Source organism: Bombyx mandarina, chromosome 11 (genome assembly GCF_030267445.1).
Source record: "Bombyx mandarina strain Sakado chromosome 11, ASM3026744v2".
NCBI lineage: Eukaryota > Metazoa > Arthropoda > Insecta > Lepidoptera > Bombycidae > Bombyx > Bombyx mandarina.
In genome coordinates this window covers 12,545,225-12,566,767 of record NC_143218.1, presented here as the reverse complement: position 1 = coordinate 12,566,767, position 21,543 = coordinate 12,545,225, and the positions used below count along the sequence as shown (strand labels likewise).

Here is a 21,543-nt window from a genome sequence, read left to right as displayed (position 1 = left end):
AACACAAGTATGCTTTATATCGAAGGGTAGAAAAGCCCGCCCGATACTCGACTTTCGGTCCGGTGGTGAGCCGGTGTAAGGTGGCTCCTGTGCGCCACCCACGGTCTGTCTCCCGATACGATGTCTTTTGGGACTTTCCCGGGGATGAAATCCCGTCGTATCATCAGGACGGGTACCGGCGAAGGCGGACTTTCGGCGCGCACTGCGGTACCGAAGGTTTCGTGTAGCCGGTGTGGTGGAGCTCGATGGGGCTTAGAATTAGGTTTAGTTGGTTCTGCGGGGCGAGTGCCTCGTGCGCCTTTTTAAAAGCGTAGTCTCCTGCGAGTAATTGAGGGAGGTGGAGGACCTTGGTCCTCTTCTTCTCTGGAGGCGCCGGAGTCCGACATAGCCCGGTCCATTACCCTCCTCGACCGGATATCCATAATGGCTTCCCCAGCGTTAAAAAAAGGGTAGAAAATCCCCAGTACATTATTATAGAAGCACTTTGTATCTCTTGTTAGGCGACAACATTCATTTGAAGTCTATGGACTTAAGTAACTGGTTAATTAGAAAATTCGTGAACTTGTCAGCTCAACGATTGAAATAAAATGAAAAATATAATGAAAGAACAACCTTAAAAATATATTTTATTTTGAAATAAATCTACAAGAGTAAAAATCTACAAAACAAATGCTTCGTAATTCTGAGGGTTCTTTTTATAGTATATATTTAATCAGAAGTGTCAAGTGAGTGGCCCTTCAACAATTCATTCAAGGCAAACATGTGTTGTATTTATATCAGGATGAATTTTAGGTTCTAATCGTTAATGTCATAAAGTTCAATGTTATTTTGCAAGGGGTAAACTGAAACGAGTGGCGCTTGCGTCCTCTGTTGGTTTCCTTGTTATCAACGATAAAACCAACGCCCCTGACAAATATATTATAATAATTTAATAAACAAAGGTACAAATATTTCTTACAGAGGTATTTGGTATATAAACTACGCTCTAATGCAACAAAACACAGTTGTATTTTGATTTGAAAACAACACAGACCACAATGATCAAGCTGGTGGTGTTGTGCTCCTTTGCTGCAGTAGCAGTTGCGAAGCCCAGCGTCATTGCTCCGGTGGGCCTAGCCGGCTGGGCTGGACACTTAGCCGCGCCATGGGGCTCCCATATCGCAGCACCATTAGTTGCTGCTGCTCACGTCCCTGTACCTGTCGTTGCTGCTGCTCCAGTACTCGGCGCTCATAATTATAGAGGACCCCTTTCATTAGCCCCAGGGCAACCAGCTAATATCCTGGCAGCCGATGGCAGACCGCTGGATACTCTCAGTGTAAACCACGATCGTGCTGTTCATTTTACCGCAAAAGCTCTGGAACATGGCGGTGTGCATCTTTTGAAGAAACGTTCAGCTGTTCTGGCTCCTGCAGTGGCATGGTCTCACACCGCCCGAGTCGACTGGCCTGCCGCACGTTTGGTCGCCCATGCACCTATTGCTCCACTTGGGCTGGCCGCTCCTGTTGGTCATTGGGGTTTGGGACACGCTGCACATTTGACTCATATTTGGTAAATATTGTACGAAACCTAAAGTAGACTTTGATATGTACACACAAATTTAAATAAAGAAAGTTACTAAACCATATCATTTTATTTCTATACTTATATTACTCCACTTAGCTTACTCCAAGGCGACCGCATACAGTAAAGTGTATTATAAAGGTTCTTTTGAAGTTATACTTAAAGAAGTATTTTATAACAAGGAACTACATATATATTAAGGATTTTTTTATAACGCGCCTAAAGAGACGCGTTATAAAAAAATTATAAGAGTGAAATTTTACGATGCGTGCGCACCGTGACACAAAATTAACAGAATGAAGTTGCCGACGTAACTTGGCGAGTCTGAATATAGCCGCAGGTGAACTTTCCGAACCGTACCGAGAATTACCGAATTTATACGATGTCAAGAAAAGGGATGTCCAATATGCGTGTTTGAGGATGTTGTTTAATCGTTTTTTTTCAATTTGATTAAAATTTAAATAAAAAAAAAAGAAATAAATTTAATAAAAATAAAGTATAACTTCTTACGCGCGTACATAAGTACACGTACCCTTTTTTATTTTATTTTTTGTGGACGAGTTCACAGCCCACATGGTGTTAAGTGGGTACTGGAGCCCATAGACATGTACAACGTAAATGCCACCACCCTGAGATATGAATTCTAAGGTCTCAGTATAGTTACAACGGCTGTCCTACCCCTTAAACCAAAACGCACTACTGCTTCACCGCAGTAATAGACGGGGTGGTGGTACCTACCCGAGCTGACTCAGAAGAGGTCCTACCACCAGTAATTACGCAAATTAGAATTTTGTGGGTTTCATTTTTATTACACTAAGTCACTCGTCAACATTTGTTGAATACTTATTTCATTAGAAAAATTGGTACCCGCCTGCGGGATTCGAACATCGGCACAGTCACATCGCTTAATACAAATGCACCGGACGTCTTATCCTTTAGGCTACGACGACAATATTTCTAATTGAAATAAGACATTGACATTGATTATCTATAATATATGTTATCGTACTTATGGTCCATCTGGTCTTTAGTGTTATCTGGATTATCAAACATCAGGAATGCTTGTTTCGAAAGAACGACAAAAAAACTTTTTTAAATTTAATTTACTTTAAATTTTATTAACTTTGTAAATCGACGAAATATTAAGTAGTTTTAATAGTTGTATAAAGTGTTTTAATAACATTATTATATTTTCTGGGTGTGTTTTATTATGGGCCTATTTTATTAATCTTGTCATAAGTATTGTTACCAGGGCAATTATTTCTATAACATGAAACCTTTTACCGCGTTTTTGTCTTGCCTGTTGAATAAACTTATCCCTAAATTTATCCTTCAGCGAAGGTTCCTGAGCTGACGGACTAGAGCTACTGTCAGGGTCTTCATGTCGGTTTCAGAAGTCATAGCCGGTAGGACGCATTGGTCGAAAAATGTTATGTTTATGTTGGCGACGAAAAGTCTGCATGTACTTTGCTAAATGCGGGCCAACTGAACTCTCCTCCTTCTTCCTTAACTTTCCTTTAGCCTCTTTCTTCATAAGTCTCCTTTTCCAATTTATTTTTGCCCAGATGCAACATCTGCCCGAGGTATACATTTTCCTGGGCAGCTTTAAGCGGGCAAAACTTTATGACGTATGTACATGGGCTAATGTAAACCATAGAACATTATATGTAGTTTTATCCATGTTCATTCGTGGGGAGTCCAATTCCTCATGAAGAATCTGCTAAGTCATTCAGCATCTGTAACGATTCCGAGTTAAAGGCTTTAAAATCTACAAGCCGCTAGTGTGAGAAGAATTGGCCATTAATGTTTACGCCCACCTATTTCAGTCTAGCGCCTTAAACATATCCTCTAATGCGTTAGTTAAAATTTTCGGAGAAATTACATTCCCTTGTCTCACTCTCCCACGCAATTGGATAGGGTTAGACTGCTGGCTTTGTACTTGAATACCTATGTGGCTGAGTCATATAGTCGTCTCAACACCTGTACACTGTGACAGTTTATTTGGCATTGTTGTAGGTACCAGTACAATCAGAGTCTCGAGTAGTTGAAAGTCCTATCATGGTCCTCGAATACAGGGGTCATTAAAATACTCTGTAGACTTTTGTATAATCTGTCGCACTATGTGTCGTGCTATTTTCGCTCCAAAGCCCGGCCTGCTCAGGGGATTGGATTTCATCGAGTCTTCCTTCTAAACGATTTGTGATTTGTGACCGTTAAACAACACTCAGGCTCAGGAGGGTAACCGGTCTAATATTCTTCAAGAGTGTTTGACCCCTCTTTGAAGAAGAGGACAACAATACGATTCGAAACTCTCCCGCGGTGATTGACATATTTGTAGAGCAAAAAGAATAGTGGTGTTCCTTTCGACTTCAGAAATTCAGTTGTTATACATAAGTTTACCTTTAATGGTTTTTTAATCCTGTATTTAGTCGTGAGAATATTCTTGGAATATGATCTTAAAAATAATTATAGAAAAGCCAAACCCAAGACAAATACTAAATTTGTATTTATTTCAAACATTTTTTTCAAAAGGATGTTGAAGCTTGTGCTTGTTGTACGGGATGTAAAATTATCTTTCTAGATTCGTAAAGTGGAATTATGTAAATCAAATAGATATACGTGAAAAAAATCTATCATTTACCAAGCCAAGCATAAATTTGACGTTTTAGTAAGTGTATGTGTCCATTGTTCCGACAATGTAGTAGTTCCAATACATGAAAATGAACGACTGTTTCGCGGCAGAGATATTCAGGATTATTCAGGATAGGACTTAGCAGTTATAGTAAACATTTAAAATTTTGCAAGTTTGGTTTTAATACCACGTTGCATCTTCTTGCAAGATTTGTTAGGTACATTTCCTTTACATAAATTTTTGTTTACTTTGTGAAAAGACTACATTTTACTTAGGGGGAAAATATTAAAAGAATGCGGCCTTGCGTGAATTATTTATTTGCAATTGTGAACAATATACGCTTGTTTCTACCAGTGCACAATGGGGCGAGCAGCGTAGGTTAGAGGCGCATAGTGGGCAGTAGCGAGGGGAGCGCTGTAGGCGATGTGAGCGACCGGGGTGATCAGTGGTGAGTGTGCGACGGCGACAGTGCTGATGGGTGCGATGACGGCAGAGCGCTTCTTCAACAGGTGGACGCCGAGAGCTTTGCTGGTGTAGTGCGCCGCGCGGTCCAAGTTAACGTCGAGAGTGTCGAGGGGCCTGCCGTCGGCGCCGAGGACGTTGGCGGGCTGGCCGGGGGCAAGGGACAGCGGCCCTCTGTAGTTGCCGAAAAGCGCGATCAACGGTGCGGTGTATGCAGGCGGTGCGGTGTAGGCGATGGGCGCCACGAGTCCGCCATATACGGCCGCCAACATGCAGGACAACACCACCAGCTTCATCATTCTGTAAGTGGTCTGTGTTGCGTGTGTAATTCTTAACAACTGATGCACAGATGTGGACGATGTCGCTTTTATACGTAATTGCATCTTGTGCTAAACCGATTAAATAAGTCGCTGTCGTCGGAATATATTGTTGACCATGAAACTACTTTTGCATGTTTTATAGTTCACTTGTTGGGGAATTCAGTTCTTTGTTTATAATGTATAATGTATGACCGTTGTTAAGGTTCCTAGAACTGGACTTAATAATGTGTGTAAATTATATTTGTTTGTTTCGGTGACAATTTGGAACTATCGAATGGTTGTTTAAAATCGTAAATTGATTTGATCTTGTATGGTTAGAATTACTTTGAAGTAGTAAATTAATTAACTACTAGATGATGACCGAGCTTTGCTCGGGTTTTTTTTATAACGCCATCTTGCTGTATCTTTAAAGCAGTAAAAATAGTATTACTATTCGCCAATAGAAGTGCGTAAGAGCCATAAAGTTGATTGTCGATAAAGCTCATTATTGAAAACATGAATAAACCAACATTTTCTGAAAATAAATCGTAGCTAGATCGATTTATCGCCCCCGAAATCCCCTGTATAGTAAATTTTATGAAAATAGTTGGAGCCGTTTCCGAGATTCAGATTATATATATACAAGAATTGCTCGTTTAAAGGTATAAGATTATTGGTCTGTCCAATGATTATTAACTGATTCGGGTATGTGATTTCTTCGAAATGGCTATTTGTTACGACCCAGATTTTCCAGTCTTATTTATAATTGCCAAAGTCCCTTTTATTTTTTTATTGTTTAGATGGACGGACAAGCTCACAGCCCTCCTGGTGTTAAGTCGTTACTGGAGCCCATAGACATCTACAACGTAAATGCGCCACCCACCTTGAGATATAAGTTCTAAAGTCTCAAACCGAAACGCATTACTGCTTCACGGCAGAAATAGACGGGGCGGTGGTACCTACCCGTGCCGACTCACAACAGGTCCTACCACCAGTAATTACGCAAATTATAATTTTGTGGGTTTGATTTTTATTACAAGATGTTATTCCTTCACCGTGGAAGTAAATCGTGAACATTTATTTGTTAAGTACGTATTTCATTAGAAAAAATGGTACCAGCCTGCGGGATTCGAACACCGTTGCATCGCTAGATGCAAATGCACCGGACGTCTTATCCTTTAGGCCACGACGACTTCAAACACCACTGACAATAAGTACAATAATGACAGGTAAAAAATGACCAACTAAAATTTTTTGCCGACAGTTGTCGTCGTTAGAATGTTATTTTTTACTATTTTATGTTCCAATTAATCGAGAAATTTCAAGACACATTAGGTAATTTCGTTTAACGTGAATTTAAAGAGGATTTTAATAGATACGCAGTCTAACAAATTTCTAGTGACATACATAAGTATTCGTAAGCGTTGCTTAATGTGCTGCCGCGATGAATTTCATTACTGTAATCTAATTTCGTATTAATCAAACACGATTCACAGTGAGGCAGCATTATCTTTCGCTGGATGATTTGCGATTTCATTTCACTTTTGGTTTTAAGGTGGTTATAAAGAATGGGGTGTTCCTTTATCGCTTCAAAAGCTATAATGTCAGGTTTTTTAATTGCATAAATAAGCTCACGATCGCCCTGATGTTAATTAATTACACATCGCAATGTTGATTCCATCTCCCACATACATTTGGACGATTTTATTTTTAAAAAATAAATTCCCAAATACTGTAATAAATTCCCAAATAAGGTATAATAATCAATAAAGCTTTTTATAGACATCTTATTGTTTGTATCGATTCACAAAATAAAACTATTTTTTGAGACACCGTGTACTTTAACGCATGGCAACTTGGTGTCAAAATTATGCAAGATGGTTGGTACCTTACCGTGCGGGCTTATGATACGTTTTATTATCAGTACAGTAACCTGTCAACTTCATTTCGTAATCAATTTTTGTTAGGCACACTATTATAATATTATACGTATTGGACTTACGTTTCACGCTAATGAGTATTTTCACGGGAACTTCAACAATGTGCCTTATCTTTAATGGCATTAGGGTGAAATTATTGAGGCACGTAGACAAAAAGAATTAGTATTATGTGAGGGTATTTTGAGGACAAGATATTTATACTTTGGCAGTAGCTAGAGGTGACCGGGGTCGCTTACCTGTACCCACTAATGAATATCCGCTTAAATAATTTATATTTATTGCTTTCATGGTTGAACGAGCTTCAGGGCTTAGACGTTGTAAAGTGGTTATCTTTCTTTTTCTTTTTTTTTTCTTACCTAAGCTGTTGGTCTAGAGACCATGTCAGCGTCGCCAGTCTAGTAGGGGAGCTCACAGGGCTCAAACCTGACGATGTTGCTAACACGAACCCTAGCAAGAGGCGTGCTTCGCAGAATCTACCACCGGATCGGAAATGCGATCCACTGAGAAGATTCGGCGAGAAACTCAGTGGGCTGTGTCTGTGGGTCAATTTACTCGCCGAGCCCTTCGTTGCAAGTGACGGGTTCGACGAGAACGATGACCGGAGTGATTACCGAAAATTGTATCACAACATGATTATTTAATCCACTTTAAAACTCGACTTCGAAGTCCTAATTGTATTTTATAACGGCTGTCCCACCCTTCAGATTGCTTGTGGTATTAGGGCGGGAATATGCAGTGTCTTTCCGTGCTAGCCTACAATAAGCCTTGTTAACGGTTAGATTCGGTAGCAAAGAAACAAGTAGTTGCAATACAATTATATTTTCGGCGCAAATCGCAATTTATCCCAAATCTGTCCGTTCATATTTTATTATGAAAAAAAAATTGCACTCTCGGCCAATATTCTCTAATGGAGGTTCGATTTTTCTTTCTGGGGAATCACGATTCTCAGTAATAAGATATAATGTGATAAACGAGCAGGAGTTGTTGTATAATAAAATTGTTTGTGCATGCATTCTCACGGATCGTTTGGAACCTCTGGGTCTGTGGAGGGACTTCGGTTCCCTCTGTATTTTGTACCGTATGTTCCATGGGGAGTCTGAGGAATTGTTCAAGATGATACCGGCATCTCGTTTTTACCATCGCACCGCCCGCCACCGGAGTAGCGTTCATCCATACTACCTGGAGCCATTGCGGTCATCCACAGTGCGTTTCGAGAGGTCTTTTTTGCCACATACCTACCATCCGGCTATGGAATGAGCTGCCCTCCACGATGTTTTCCGAGCGCTATGACATGTCCTTCTTCAAACGAGGCTTGTGGAGATTATTAAGCGATAAGCAGCGGCTTGGCTCTGCCCCTGGCATTGCTGAAGTCCATGGGCGACGGTAACCACTCACCATCAGTGGGCCGTATGCTCATCTGCCTACAAGGGCAATAAAAAAAAATGGTTTTTTGTTTTGTGTGAAGCAGCTGTGGTACGGTTTTATTGTGGCATATCTCAGCTAAAACCTTCGAGCTTGATTTTCGGGAAAATTAATTATGTAGTATTTTTTTGAATGTCAAGCATTTCGTCAATTATCAGGATTATAGATAATGTACAGCCATTTCACTACGCTATATTCTGAATGTATGTTTTCGTCACAGTATTCGTTTGGAAAATGACATTAAATTATACCAAACCAAACTGCTTTGATAAAGCAAAGAAAATGTAGTGTAATTTTGTGGTAGGCCGGGAGTTCGCTATGTCCTTAGCATTGCTGACGTCTGTGAGTGAGTGTGATGCTCGTCCTACTATAGAGGAAATAAAAAAAAATCGTCTTTTGGCAAGTGATTGAATTTCTTTTTTGTACGAGTGACGTTTCATTTTAGGTTTTCGTAATCATCACTTAAGAGACAAAATGCCTTATACATTTTAATTTTTTAAACAAATCACATAATATGTATGTTTGATTGCTAGAGTTTTTTTTTGTGTGTTTTAGGCATAAGGCCCACTGACGATAAGTAATCATGGTCGCTCATGGGCATGAGCAATCAATGCCAGGATTGCAGCCGAGCATCGGACTTCTAGGTTTATTTACAGATTACGTAGATCCCTCTAAAGAACAACGGAGATGCAAGATGGCACTTTAAAAACAGTTATTAAAATTTTAAAATAATCATAACTTTAATTATCGCCGAAATGCTGGGACCTTTTGATTTAAATGTATGCAGGATCCATAAGGGTCATACGTATGATAATTTATGTGATTTCATTATCGACATTCATTCATTCATACAACACAATTGCATTTTTTTATTGCTTAGATGGGTGGACGAGCTCACAGCCCACTTGGTGTTAAGTGGTTACTGGAGCCCATAGACATCCACAACGTAAATACGCCACCCACCTTGAGATACAAGTTCCAAGGTCTCAAGTATAGTAACGATTTAGTAGGAGTATTATAGCGGAGTAGATTTTAATTTAATGTTAAATATGACTATATAAAACATACCAGTGTGCTTAGTGCGAGTTTTTTAACGTTCTCGATAGCGTAAAAGTTAGCTCATATTTGTATGGAATGGGATCGTTTGCCTACGTTTGCCGTTAGGGGCGCTGTTCTAACTGCATACAAAATTGGGTTAACTTTTACGCTATCGAGAACGTTAAAAAATTCGCACTAAGCACACAGATTAAAGGTTTTAAAAATGATTAAGTACATAAATTGAAAATGAATTTGTCGTTTATTTTGTTTCGGATATTTACATTTTGTCGACTTAGTAACAATTCGATTAATCTACCAGTGCACAATGGGGCCAGCGGCGTAGGTTAGAGGCGCATAGTGGGCAGTAGCGAGGGGAGCGCTGTAGGCGATGTGAGCGGCCGGGGTGATCAGTGGTGAGTGTGCGACGGCGACGGTGCTGATGGGTGCGATGACGGCAGAGCGCTTCTTCAACAGGTGGACGCCGAGAGCTTTGCTGGTGTAGTGCGCCGCGCGGTCCAAGTTTACTTCGAGAGTGTCGAGGGGCCTGCCGTCAGCGCCGAGAACGTTAGCGGGCTGGCCGGGGGCAAGGGACAGCGGTCCTCTGTAGTTGCCGAAAGGCGCAATCAACGGTACGGTGTATGCAAGCGGTGCGGTGTAGGCGATGGGCGCCACGAGTCCGCCATATACGGCCGCCAACATGCAGGACAACACCACCAGCTTTATCATTCTGTAAGTGGTCTGTGTTGCGTGTGTAATTCTCAACAACTGATGCATTTTCTTCGCCACTACAGGTTTATATAGTCGTATTTAGATTTGCGACACACAGATAGTTTGTAGGAAAACATCGTTGACCATGAAGTGACTACTTTTGTTTTAAATCTGCATAAGTAATTGAAGTTCATTTCGTTCGCTTGAAGCGTGCGACATTTACGGAGCTTATTTTGCACTCACCAGTGCTTTTTATGTTGATAGTATCACTTTATTTCATGTTATTGTAACCAGGCCACATTTCCTTGTGACTATCGCGTAATACACGATTATGTTATGTACATAAATTATATTAAATTTTTATTACCCTTGTAGGTAGACGAGCATAGGCATCGCTCGATACTAATGCACCAGGCGTCTTATCCATTAGGCCCCGATGACTTCAAATTATATAATAATGACGGTTTTTCCATCTTTTAATCCAAATCGCTTGACTGCTACGCCGTAGAAATGAGCACGAGGGTCGTCGGTGCGAGTTCATTATTTTGCGATTATACATAAATTCTATAAACACTATTATTTAACGGGTTCTTATTACGTTTTAACTGTCAACGTGTTCCGAATATTTTAGCGCAAGTAAAAAAAAAGATATAATAAACAATGTATTCTAAGAAATACCAACATATCGTTTTCGAAATATCAAGTACAATGTTATTGTTTAAATATCATTCAGAAATAAAAACAGAATAACGAAAGAAATATTATATGAGAGTATGAGAGAATAATAAAAAGTGATTTGTAAGTTTGTGTGTGTAGAAGAGATAAAATGATAAATTCTCTTAAATTTCTTCTGTTAAAGCCAGAGTTCGTCGAAACTCCATTAGGAAGCAAAAATGTTATTACGAGAAATGAGGATTCCCGCTAAGACTCTGTCGCGTATTATAAAACAAGACCTGAAGCTCGGTGTTTATCGGCGATATGCAGGACATGCCTTAAATCAATCTTTACAATTAAAGAGAGTGGATCGATCAAAACGCCTTCTGTCGCGCTACGCAGGTGAAAGGCACAGAAATATCCTCTTTACTGATGAAAAAATTTCACGATTGAAGAACACTAAAATAAGAAAAATGATAAAGTTTATGTAAAGAACCTGCTCAAGTGGTCGGAAAGGTACAACGTGGTCATTATCCTGCGTCAGTGATGGTTTGGTGGGGCGTGTCTTATCAAGGAGTCACAAAACTACATTTTTGTGAAAAGGAGTGAAAATTTCAGCCAAAGTGTATCAAGATACAGTCTTGGATCATGTAGTGAAACCTCTCAGCAATACACTTTTTGCAATTTTCCGTGGACTTTCCAGCAGGACTCTGCACCTGGTCACAAGGCACAAACTACCCAAGCCTGGCTTGAAACCAACGTTCCGGGCTTTATAAGAGCTGAAGACTGGCCCTCATTTAGCCCAGATCTCAACCCTTTAGACTTCAAATTATGGTCAGTTTTACATGGCCTGCTCTAAACGAAACGGCGACATAGAGTCTCTTAAAAAAATATTTGGAGCAAGCAGTGGCGAAATTTCCCTTGGAAACAACAGTGCGTTATTCCATAGATTCGTGGCCAAACAGATTAAAAGCCTGTATAAAAGCCAAAGGTGGCCATTTCAAGTATAATATTTTTTTTATTTATTGCTGAGAGTTAAATAAGTATGTAGGTATAAATTTTTGTAATATCATTACTTTATTTCATTTAAAAAAAAAAATGGATTTTCATATTTTGTAACAGAACTTCTGGCTGGACTGGTACGATGAAAACGGGAGATTAAACCGTGGAAGATTTTTTCTTCTTTTTTTCTTTTTTCTATTGATTGGGTGGGTGGGGGAGCTTACGGCCCACCTGGTGTTGAGTGGTTGCCGGAGCCAATAGACATCTACACCGTTAATGCCGCCACTACCTCGAGACATGAGTTATAAGTCTCAGTTTTAATATTACAACGGCTGCCCCGCTCTTCAAACCGAAATGCGTTACTGCTTCACGGCAGAAATAGACAGGGTATAGGTACCTACCCGTGCGGACTCAAGGTGTCCTACCACCAGTAATTACGCAAATTCTAATTTTACGGGTTTGATTTTTATTACACGATGTTATTCCTTCCTTTACCTTGGGAGTCACTTGTGAACATTTGTCAAGTACGTATTTCATTAGAAAAATTACTTAAAATACCCGCCTGTGGGATTCTAGCACCGTTGCATCGCTAGATACGATTGCACCGGGCGTCTTATCCTTTAGGCCACAACGACTTTAAAAGTGGTGTTAATTACTCGTTCTTAGAATTTGTTTTCGTTAACATACTCTGCTTTTAACCGACTTCAATGAAGGAGGACGTTCTCAATTCGACTGTATTTTTATATATTATAACAAATGCCAAATATTGTCCATTTCCAATAATAATTTCCTGTAGTCTGTACAAAAACACCGCATTGTATTTCATGAGCAAAAATCTCTTTAATAACTGACTATACCTACTGTGCTAATTTATTGAGTAAAACAAGTTTTTCATATATTTTAAGAGAGACCCTTATGTGTTTTTATAGCTTTCAATGACAGATGTGTGTAAAATCCAACAGGAAACACCTGAAGGGAAATTGATTCTAGAGCCGGGGGTATGTGAAAAAATGCCGAAAAAAGTGCACAAAATTTTAAGTTAAACTGAGATTTCGGTTACGAAAAAGCCCAGGTACAGATTTCGGTCGATAAATCGAACCCGGACGTCACGGGGCGCGATCATTTTCAAAAAAAGAAGGAGAATATTTCGAGAAATCTGTTCGTTTTTTTAGTTAATCCTGAACCAATCTTTATGTTTTTATTCAATTGGTTGAGGTCTATTTGATGTTACAGAATTCCTCTTTCGTGCAATTATGGAACGAAGACGTAGTTTATTCGAAATATCTTACAATGTGTAGATGCTCTAAGATTTATGTAGTGTCATTGATTTGAATTTTACGTGATATGATATTCATATAGTAAAACACATTTTAAGGATTTATTCAGATTTTATTTCGTTTTATTTCATTACATTAAGTGTAGATAAACCAATGAGGATGGTTGCAGTAGTGTCATCGTTGTCGTATTACGTAAAACCGCTTTGTCAGAATCACTATATTTGTTATTCTTAATTTTCACTTAAATAACATGAGTTGAAATAGGAGCCGAGTAAATCAGAGGTGTCGCGTAAGATGTAACAAGAGGAGCGCCGTGCAAATTGTAGTTGGACTGATGAGAGAAAATTCCTGGGAGAGCAGCGGTGTAAGTAGTAGGTGCGGTGTAAGTTGTCGCCAGCACGGGCGCAGACCTCTTCTTGATCAGATGAGCTGCGACGGGAAGTGATGCAGTCGATGCGATCGGCACGGTCTGCACGATGGGTGTCGTGTAGGTAGTGGCTCCAAGAGGGCCACTTGCGATGTAGGTGTTGGGAGTGATGTAGGAGCTAGGAGCGATGTAGCTCACGGGCCATTGTGGAGAGCGCTTCTTGATAAAGTGAGCGGAATACGCAATAGGTTGCGAGATTAAAGGAATCGAAGAAACGTAGGAGGTCGAAGCCAGGAGAGGAGTTTTTCCGTGGTATGTGGTTGCTACGACGGGAGAAATAGCAGAGTATGCTGCAGGAGCGATATACGCAGCATGCACTAAGGGAGCAGACCGCTTCTTGATGAAATGAGTGTAGCCATACGGTGTAGAGTAGACCAAGGGTGAGGGATGCACGACGCTGCTGGCCAGCTTACTGATGGTTGTAGATCCCGGAGAAACCACAGTTGTTAGGGACGTCACGGGAGGCGTCAGGAAGACTCCAGGCTCAGCAGCCGCGACAGCTAATAAAGCACACACTATCAACTTGAACATTGTGGTCTAAGTTGTTTGTTTAATCAACTGATACCTTAATATATGCAACACTTCGTATTTATATCAAAGGTACATGTTACAAAAGTTAAACACGATCTCGTTTTGCAAACCGGTGCGGACTATGAGCGCTTCCAATAAGTCCAGTGATATTTACACGTATCTTAATAAAGGATTAAAGCAAATAAAAGGTTAAGTTAATTGGTATTTCACACAGTCACCTATATGTCAATGTACATGTATAATATTTTATAAGAAACACAGATACTTACGTACGTCGACTATATTTTTAATTCTTTTCAGGAGACAGTATTGATGTGTGTGATAACATAGCATTATACATGTTGGTGTGGTGGGATATAGCGCAAAAGTTTTACCATACCATAATGGATTTGAAGTCATCGTGGCCTAAATGATAAGACGTCCGGTGCATACGTGTTGAGCGATGCACCGGTGTTCCAATCTCAGGCGGGTATCAATTTTTCTAATGAAATAAGTACTCAACAAATGTTGACGAGTGACTTAGTGTAATAAAAATGAAACCCACAAAATTCTAATTTGCGTAATTACTGGTGATAGGACTTCTTCTGAGTCAGCACGGGTAGGTACCACCACCCCGTCTATTTCTGCCGTGAAGCAGTAATGCGTTTTGGTTTAAGGGCTAGGACAGCCGTTGTAACTATACTGAGACCTTAGAACTTATATCTCAAGGTGGGTGGCGCATTTACGTTGTAGATGTCTATGGGCTTCAGTAACCACTTAACACCAGGTGGGCTGTGAGCTCGTCCACCCACCTAAGCAATAAAAAAAAAGAGTTCTCAAATATAATACGTAAATAATAATAATAAAAAAAAACTATAATATTCCTAATGAAAAACGTTTAAAGCGAAAATATAGTGAGAAAAGTACAAAAGAAATATATGCTAAACCAAGAAATTTATAAGTTCCGATCACTAACATGATGCACTTAAATTTTCATAGTTTTATTTTCGTAATGTAATTGCGTTTATAACTAAGTTGATGAACTGACCTGAAAATCTACTGATCGGCCTCGTCCATTGTAAATATCAACTTCCTGGTGCCTCGCACCGGTTTGCAAATAATATCGCCCTTAACTTTTTTTTATAATATTCTATAAATACGAAGTATCGCACAGTACAAGTCATCAGTCGATTCTAGTAGACCACAATGTTCAAGTTGATAGTGTGTGCTTTATTAGCTGTCGCGGCTGCTGAGCCCGGAGTCTTCCTGACGCCTCCCGTGACGTCCCTAACAACTGTGGTTTCTCCGGGATCTACAACCATCAGTAAGCTGGCCAGCAGCGTCGTGCATCCCTCACCTTTGGTCTACTCTACACCGTATGGCTACACTCATTTCATCAAGAAGAGGTCTGCTGCACATGCTGCGTATATCGCTCCTGCAGCATACTCTGCTATTTCTCCCGTCGTAGCAACCACCTACCACGGTAAAACTCCTCTCCTGGCTTCGACCTCCTACGTTTCTTCGATTCCTTTAATCTCGCAACCTATTGCGTATTCCGCTCACTTTATCAAGAAGCGCTCTCCACAATGGCCCGTGAGCTACATCGCTCCTAGCTCCTACATCACTCCCAACACCTACATCGCAAGTGGCCCTCTTGGAGCCACTACCTACACGACACCCTTCGTGCAGACCGTGCCGATCGCATCGACTGCATCACTTCCCGTCGCAGCTCATCTGATCAAGAAGAGGTCTGCGCCCGTGCTGGCAACAACTTACACCGCACCTACTACTTACACCGCTGCTCTGCCAGGAGTTTTCTCTCATCAATCCAGCTACAATTTGCACGGCGCTCCTCTTGTTACATCTTACACGACACCTCTGGTGTACTCTGCTCCTATTTCAACTCACGTCGTTTAAGTGGAAATAAAAATAAGCTAGTTATTCTTAACTTTTCAACAAAAGAAGTCATCGATAAGGGCCAAGAGCTATAATTTCGATAAAGCATTAATACGTGATATAAGTGAGAATCACAAAAAAAAATAAAAAAAATTTAAACTAAGGTATGGACACAGAATTATCATTACCAACACGATCGAATTATTTACATGTAAAAGTTAAAACAATAAAAAAAATTTAATATTCAACATTACGGGTATTTTTATTATACAAAATAAATATTTTACAAGTACATACAAGATTTTAAGTAACTACTAAATCACTTACTTAATAAAATCAACTATATTTTTAATGGAATAAAACTAAACATTAATAAAAAAAAATTGAAAAATCATTGAATTTTTTTTATTGTATAAAAGCACACCATAATTTTTTTTTTTATTGTACTTGAACAATTCGAAAAGTTACAATGCTAACGGCGACGGTGGTAAACATTAACCATCAGATAGCCTTAAGCCCGCATTTGATCGTAAACAATAAAAAGGTATTGTTAATTCAGATTCATGGCACTGGGAAAGTAATTTAAAGGTTCCAATAATCAATTATCAATAAAATACATTTTTTCTACACCAGATAAATCTAAATTACACCTCACTCTACGAAATATAAAGACTAAATAAATAAAAATATTGGCGACTCTTCCTGGTCCGGGAGCTTGTTATATTTTTAATTTGCATGTTTATCTTGTTTCACGCCTTCTCCTGTATCATCAACATCTATCATTCTGTCAAAGGTTCGGCTTTGAACTTTTTGTAGGGAGACTGGATGTTCTAACGCCCTTGACAACGGTAAATTGTGAAAATATCCAAAAGCTATCGGTGTCAGGTATGTCTCAGTAATCACTGGCGAGAGTATCGTTTCTTTAGACCCGGCTTTTCCCGAAAATATAGACGTCACCGGAGCGTAAGATAACGGCGCTGATATAAATCCTGGAGTATGCTGAACATCGATACGTGATTGATGAGAAAAGGCACTCGGAGCCGCGAAGATTAGCTGGGCGTGACGACCTTGTATAGAACACACGAGACACACAACAAAAAGCGGACTAATCATCTTGAGCAAGTTTATTTGACGTAATGCTACGTGCGGCAGATGTAATGTAGTTTTTATAGCCATGTAACGGTTGTTGATACGTAGCAACGACGCAACAGGTCAAGTTCTCGGTCGATTCTTATTGGACGAGTTGTTGCGTCACAGCGCATGCCTTTAGGGCACTGGCCGAATCGAGATGAACACGATTATGCATATTAACTTCATGGTGTATGTTAATGTTTATTATGTTTGTTTACTATGACCCTTTTTTAATGTGCATTACAAATAAAAAATCAGTGTTATATTTATAATCGTTATTAAATTTCGTTTTCATTTCCGAGTTCTATTGCCGTGCAATCATTGAATCTGTATCGACAAAAAGCGAATTCCGTATTTTTTTTGTCGCCACAATCACAGCGTTCAATACCATGGCAAATTTGTTATTTTATTTATCCTGTCACTATGAATCACACGTAGTATAAGAAGGTGTCAGTCGATGTCTGGAAATTAGTCGAGTAGTCTATTCGAAACTTCAAGCATTTGACATGTTTGGTCTCATTTCGTTTTTGGCCTGCGTTGCAGCTTGCAGCAGTCATGCTGTGCTACCATTAGTAGCACCGACCGCGATTCATTCAACGGCGTTTGTGGCTCCTTATCCGGTGCACGGGTATGGCGGACATGGATGGCTGGGACACGGATTGCTGGGATACGGATCGCTGGGACACGGACTGCCGGCTAAGCCTTTTGGACATCACGTTCTGAAGCGATCGCCACACCTGGTTGCTCCATTGGCGCATGCTGCCCAAGTGGCTCCCATAGCCCATGTAGCACCAGTAGCTGTGTCTCATCAGTCACGCTTGGACGTCCATACGTCTCCTGCTGTGGTTGCTGCCCCTATACTGCCCGTTGTGAAACCGATTGTCGCGCCTGTTATACAGGCTGCTCCTATTCTAGGCAAATCTTTCGTCGCCAGTCCCGTACTCCTCGGCGCTGGACATCTTGGTGTTGGAAGCCTTGGTGGTGGATATCTTGGCGGTGGATATTTTGGTGCTGGACATCTTGGCGGCGGGCATCTTGGTGGCGGACATCTTGGTGGCGGCTATCTTGGCAGCGGACATCTTGTTGGCGGACATCTTGGTGGTGGACATCTTGGCGGTGGATATCTTGGGGCTGGAAATCACGGTCATTATGCATCGTTACATCCCTATTGAGGACACCACTAGAGCAATGTTTTTGTATAATACGCTATAAAAATCAATTTAGTTTGTTAACAGTATTTTGAGAGATCGCATAATAATTAAAATTTAATTTGAATATACATTGTATTATTCAAGACTAAAGCATGTGCAACGTTCGCGCTGAGTCTTCGATTGATTGCTACAACTGTTTCATTATTTAATATTAAAATTTGAATTTGTCTATTACAGTGTTTGATTTTATAACATCAAAAAGTAAATACTTTTATAGAGCTATTAAATAATCTTGCTGTCTTGTCGAAGAATAAGAGCCTACCATTATAACCGATATCATTATGCCAGAAACATGGCAGATGATTGATCAAAGTTATGGATTCCCACAATATACCGTACCACCAGTACCCAAGTGTGTAAGTTAGGTAGTAGTGTAGGAAACGGCTTGGCTATACCCTAGCATGAACGACGGTGAATGACGGTGTATGATAGGATAGAAGATATTGACTAAAGCTTGAGTCATGCTAACGAAATTTTCAAACCAAGCTTGAATGTATGATACGAATAGTTTCCGAATAACAACATTCGGATTGTCGGTCCAGTGAGTAAAAACACCCGCTCAGTTGGATGAGGAGGGCCAAAGTTCGGACTCAGTGGTGTAGATTGGGAGAGGCTTATGTCCAGCTGTGGACGACTGTGGGCTGATGATGATGATGAACCGCTCAGTGGAAGGTCTTTACCTAATATATTATACAAACGTATTATTAAGAATCTACAATTTTGTATTAACGACCAGTCTTTACACATTTACTCCAAATAGCATATAATGTAACCGATAAATGTCAAAGATTACTCGTGAGATTACTCTTTGAATACAAGTGAGTTTACTTTTGTATTGTACATACAAATGAGTTAAGTTAGAAAGCAAGACTTATTTTAAAAGGTTAGTAAGTGGAACGATAATGATAAATGAGAAGTTTCCAAAATAATACAGAATTTATTCGGCAGTGTTTCACAGTAATACAGTAGTCGTTTTAAATCAGTTCATTTTCTATGAGGTAATCACCATGCTCGGAGGCCAACGGTTTTGGGGTATAGAGAAAGAGGAGAAACTACAGGAGTAGAATATGCCGATACAAAGGGAGCTGAATAGGCGGAGACTACAGGGGAAGAGTAGGCGAGGGGTGAGACTACGGAGCTGTAGGCCACGGGAGCGACGACAGACCGCTTGCGGAGGTGGTGGTAGCCAGACAGAGCTTTTGCCTGGAAGTGAGCGGCGCGGGCAGCGACGACCTCAGGAGTGTCGAGGGGGACACCGTTAACAGCATCCAAGACGACAGCAGGAGAGTGCGGGGCTTGAGAGAGGGCGGCGACTGCAGGAACCACACCGGGAGCGACGAGTGCAGCGTTGTACAAAGCAGGAGCTACCAGAGGCGATCCGTGGACCACACTGGTGCTGTACTGGGACAGCGAACTAACTCCAGGCACGACAGCGCTGTAGGCCAAAGGAGCCACCAAACTGGGCTTGGCGACGGCGGCCGCGAAGATTGAAAACAACACCACCAGCTTGTTCATTGTGGTCTGTGTTTGATGATCAAGAGAATACAAGAAACTGATACCTGATTCGCAGTGACTATTGCTTATATACTAACTAAGTCAGTGTTGTTTAATTTGAAATATTCATAAAGCAAACGAACAAAACCTTCAGATCTTCGACTAGGCTCTGACATTTAGCTGTCGTGGACACTGAAACTTGTTGCACGACAATTTTTTTGCTATTGTTAAAGAGCTTCCGTTAAATCGATCAATGTGTTTGAATGACATGGCCAATATGATCTGGTGTACCGTGACATTTTGTTGGGCTTACATTAGTTATTTGTTTAACTTTCATTATTTCAATCAGTCCGCAATCAATCTACTAAATTTATACTGAGAATATTAAAATTTAAACTGGTGGTAGGACATCGTGTGAGTCCGCACGGGTAGGTACCACCACCCGTGGCATGGCCTCTTTCCGCCGTGAAGCAGTAATGCCTTTCGGTTTGAAGGGTGGGGCCGTTGTACTGTTAAAACTGAGACCTTAGAACTTATTTTTCAAGGTGGGTGCCGATATTTAGGTTGTCGATGCCTATGTGCTCCGGTAACCACTTAACACCAGGTGGGCCGTGAGCTCGTCCACCCATCTAAGCAATAAATAAAATTAATCGAGCGGCAAAGTCAATTTTTAAACAAAAACTCTGTCGTAAATGGGACTGATGAATGCAATAAAATATATTAATACAACATGTAACACAGTTTCTAAGTCTGTTGAAAAAAGTCAACCACTTTGGTTTCTGTATCGACAAATCTTCAACTTAAATTTTTTTAGTATTTTCGGTAAAATCTTAACACTATATAGGTAGGGATAATGAACTCAACTATCTATTTGGGTACAAAAAAAGAAAAAAGAAGTCAGAGTACATTTTGTTTCACACACGCAAAAGAGAAGTAAGAAGTGAATTTGTACTCGTTCGTTAAAAAAAGGAGACGGATATTTTATATAATTTGTCTATCGTAGATGTGGCGTGATCATTTGATTTCATTATTGCTATTATTAATATTATTGAAGTGAAAACTTCTTTAGAATCGTTGTGATTTCAAACCGGATGCAACGGAAAAAAGAGACACAAATACAAAAATGTGTAGGATTAAGCCAGCAAAGAATGAGACAGAAATATACATACTATTTAATACAGCGCCATCTGTGAGATTTTTTAATACTAACGTGTGTATGAAAGCTCTTGTAGTGAATTTTAATTTAGGATTATACGTGAAATTAAAATATCAATTCACAGAGGGCGCTACCTTACAATTATTTACTAATGACAAAATTTTACATATACTTAAGACGTTTAGGATAATTGTATTTTAATTTTGGAGGGTTTCACTTCTACCACGTGTGAATTGCACACATTTTGTTTTTTATTATTACATCATGATTCATTTCATTAATTCTTCAGCTTAATGTTTAAAAATCGAAATGGATTTATTAGTTTTTGAGTGTCTCTCGCAGAAGCAGAGAAACTACTGATATTGAGAGTTCGCCGGGTAGGTTCCATAAATATAGTTATATCATGACGGGATGCACCTTTTTATTGTGATAGCTATGGGCTTCTATACTATAGTTACTGTTAAAATTATTGCATGCTCATGCCAAGCCAATGAAATAGCGAATGAACAGCTTTAAATCAAACTTGTGAGGAAGTTAACCCCAAAAGCTTTTTATTTTTACACGGGATGCAAATTAATTATATCCTCATTGGTAGTAGAGATATTTTAAGGCTTGCAGGCTTTTTTACAGCTTGTGAACAAGCTCACGGCCTACCTGTTGTTAAGAGGTAACCGCTTTAAGACATGACATCAATGTCTCATTTTAACTGGGTATTTTTGTTTT

The 21,543-nt window shown here is 40.0% G+C and overlaps 6 protein-coding genes across 6 annotated transcripts; 2 read left to right on the top strand and 4 right to left on the bottom strand.

The window, feature by feature from the left end:
* The first annotated feature begins 981 nt into the window (after positions 1–981).
* Positions 982–18,341, top strand: LOC114249569 (uncharacterized). The gene is made up of 4 exons (XM_089731559.1): positions 982–1,549; positions 4,663–4,957; positions 9,829–9,983; positions 17,414–18,341. Exons 1-4 carry the CDS (start codon positions 1,038–1,040, stop codon positions 18,129–18,131), a joined length of 1,680 nt encoding a protein of 559 aa, XP_089587685.1. The 5' UTR covers positions 982–1,037; the 3' UTR covers positions 18,132–18,341.
* CPH10 (cuticular protein hypothetical 10) lies at positions 4,494–5,012 on the bottom strand. Its single transcript, XM_028183196.2, has one exon. The coding sequence runs from the start codon at positions 4,952–4,954 to the stop codon at positions 4,541–4,543; it is 414 nt and encodes a 137-aa protein (XP_028038997.2). The 5' UTR covers positions 4,955–5,012; the 3' UTR covers positions 4,494–4,540.
* On the bottom strand, positions 9,595–10,141 carry LOC114249598 (uncharacterized). The gene has a single exon (XM_028183232.2). The coding sequence runs from the start codon at positions 10,126–10,128 to the stop codon at positions 9,667–9,669; it is 462 nt and encodes a 153-aa protein (XP_028039033.2). The 5' UTR covers positions 10,129–10,141; the 3' UTR covers positions 9,595–9,666.
* Positions 13,141–14,097, bottom strand: CPH12 (cuticular protein hypothetical 12). Its single transcript, XM_028183187.2, has one exon. It carries the CDS (start codon positions 13,951–13,953, stop codon positions 13,237–13,239), a length of 717 nt encoding a protein of 238 aa, XP_028038988.2. The 5' UTR covers positions 13,954–14,097; the 3' UTR covers positions 13,141–13,236.
* Positions 15,101–15,963, top strand: CPH13 (cuticular protein hypothetical 13). Its single transcript, XM_028183188.2, has one exon. It carries the CDS (start codon positions 15,139–15,141, stop codon positions 15,847–15,849), a length of 711 nt encoding a protein of 236 aa, XP_028038989.2. The 5' UTR covers positions 15,101–15,138; the 3' UTR covers positions 15,850–15,963.
* Positions 18,342–19,087: 746 nt separating the features above from the next.
* CPH14 (cuticular protein hypothetical 14) lies at positions 19,088–19,742 on the bottom strand. Its single transcript, XM_089730979.1, has one exon. It carries the CDS (start codon positions 19,683–19,685, stop codon positions 19,173–19,175), a length of 513 nt encoding a protein of 170 aa, XP_089587105.1. The 5' UTR covers positions 19,686–19,742; the 3' UTR covers positions 19,088–19,172.
* Between the last annotated feature and the right edge of the window lie 1,801 nt (positions 19,743–21,543).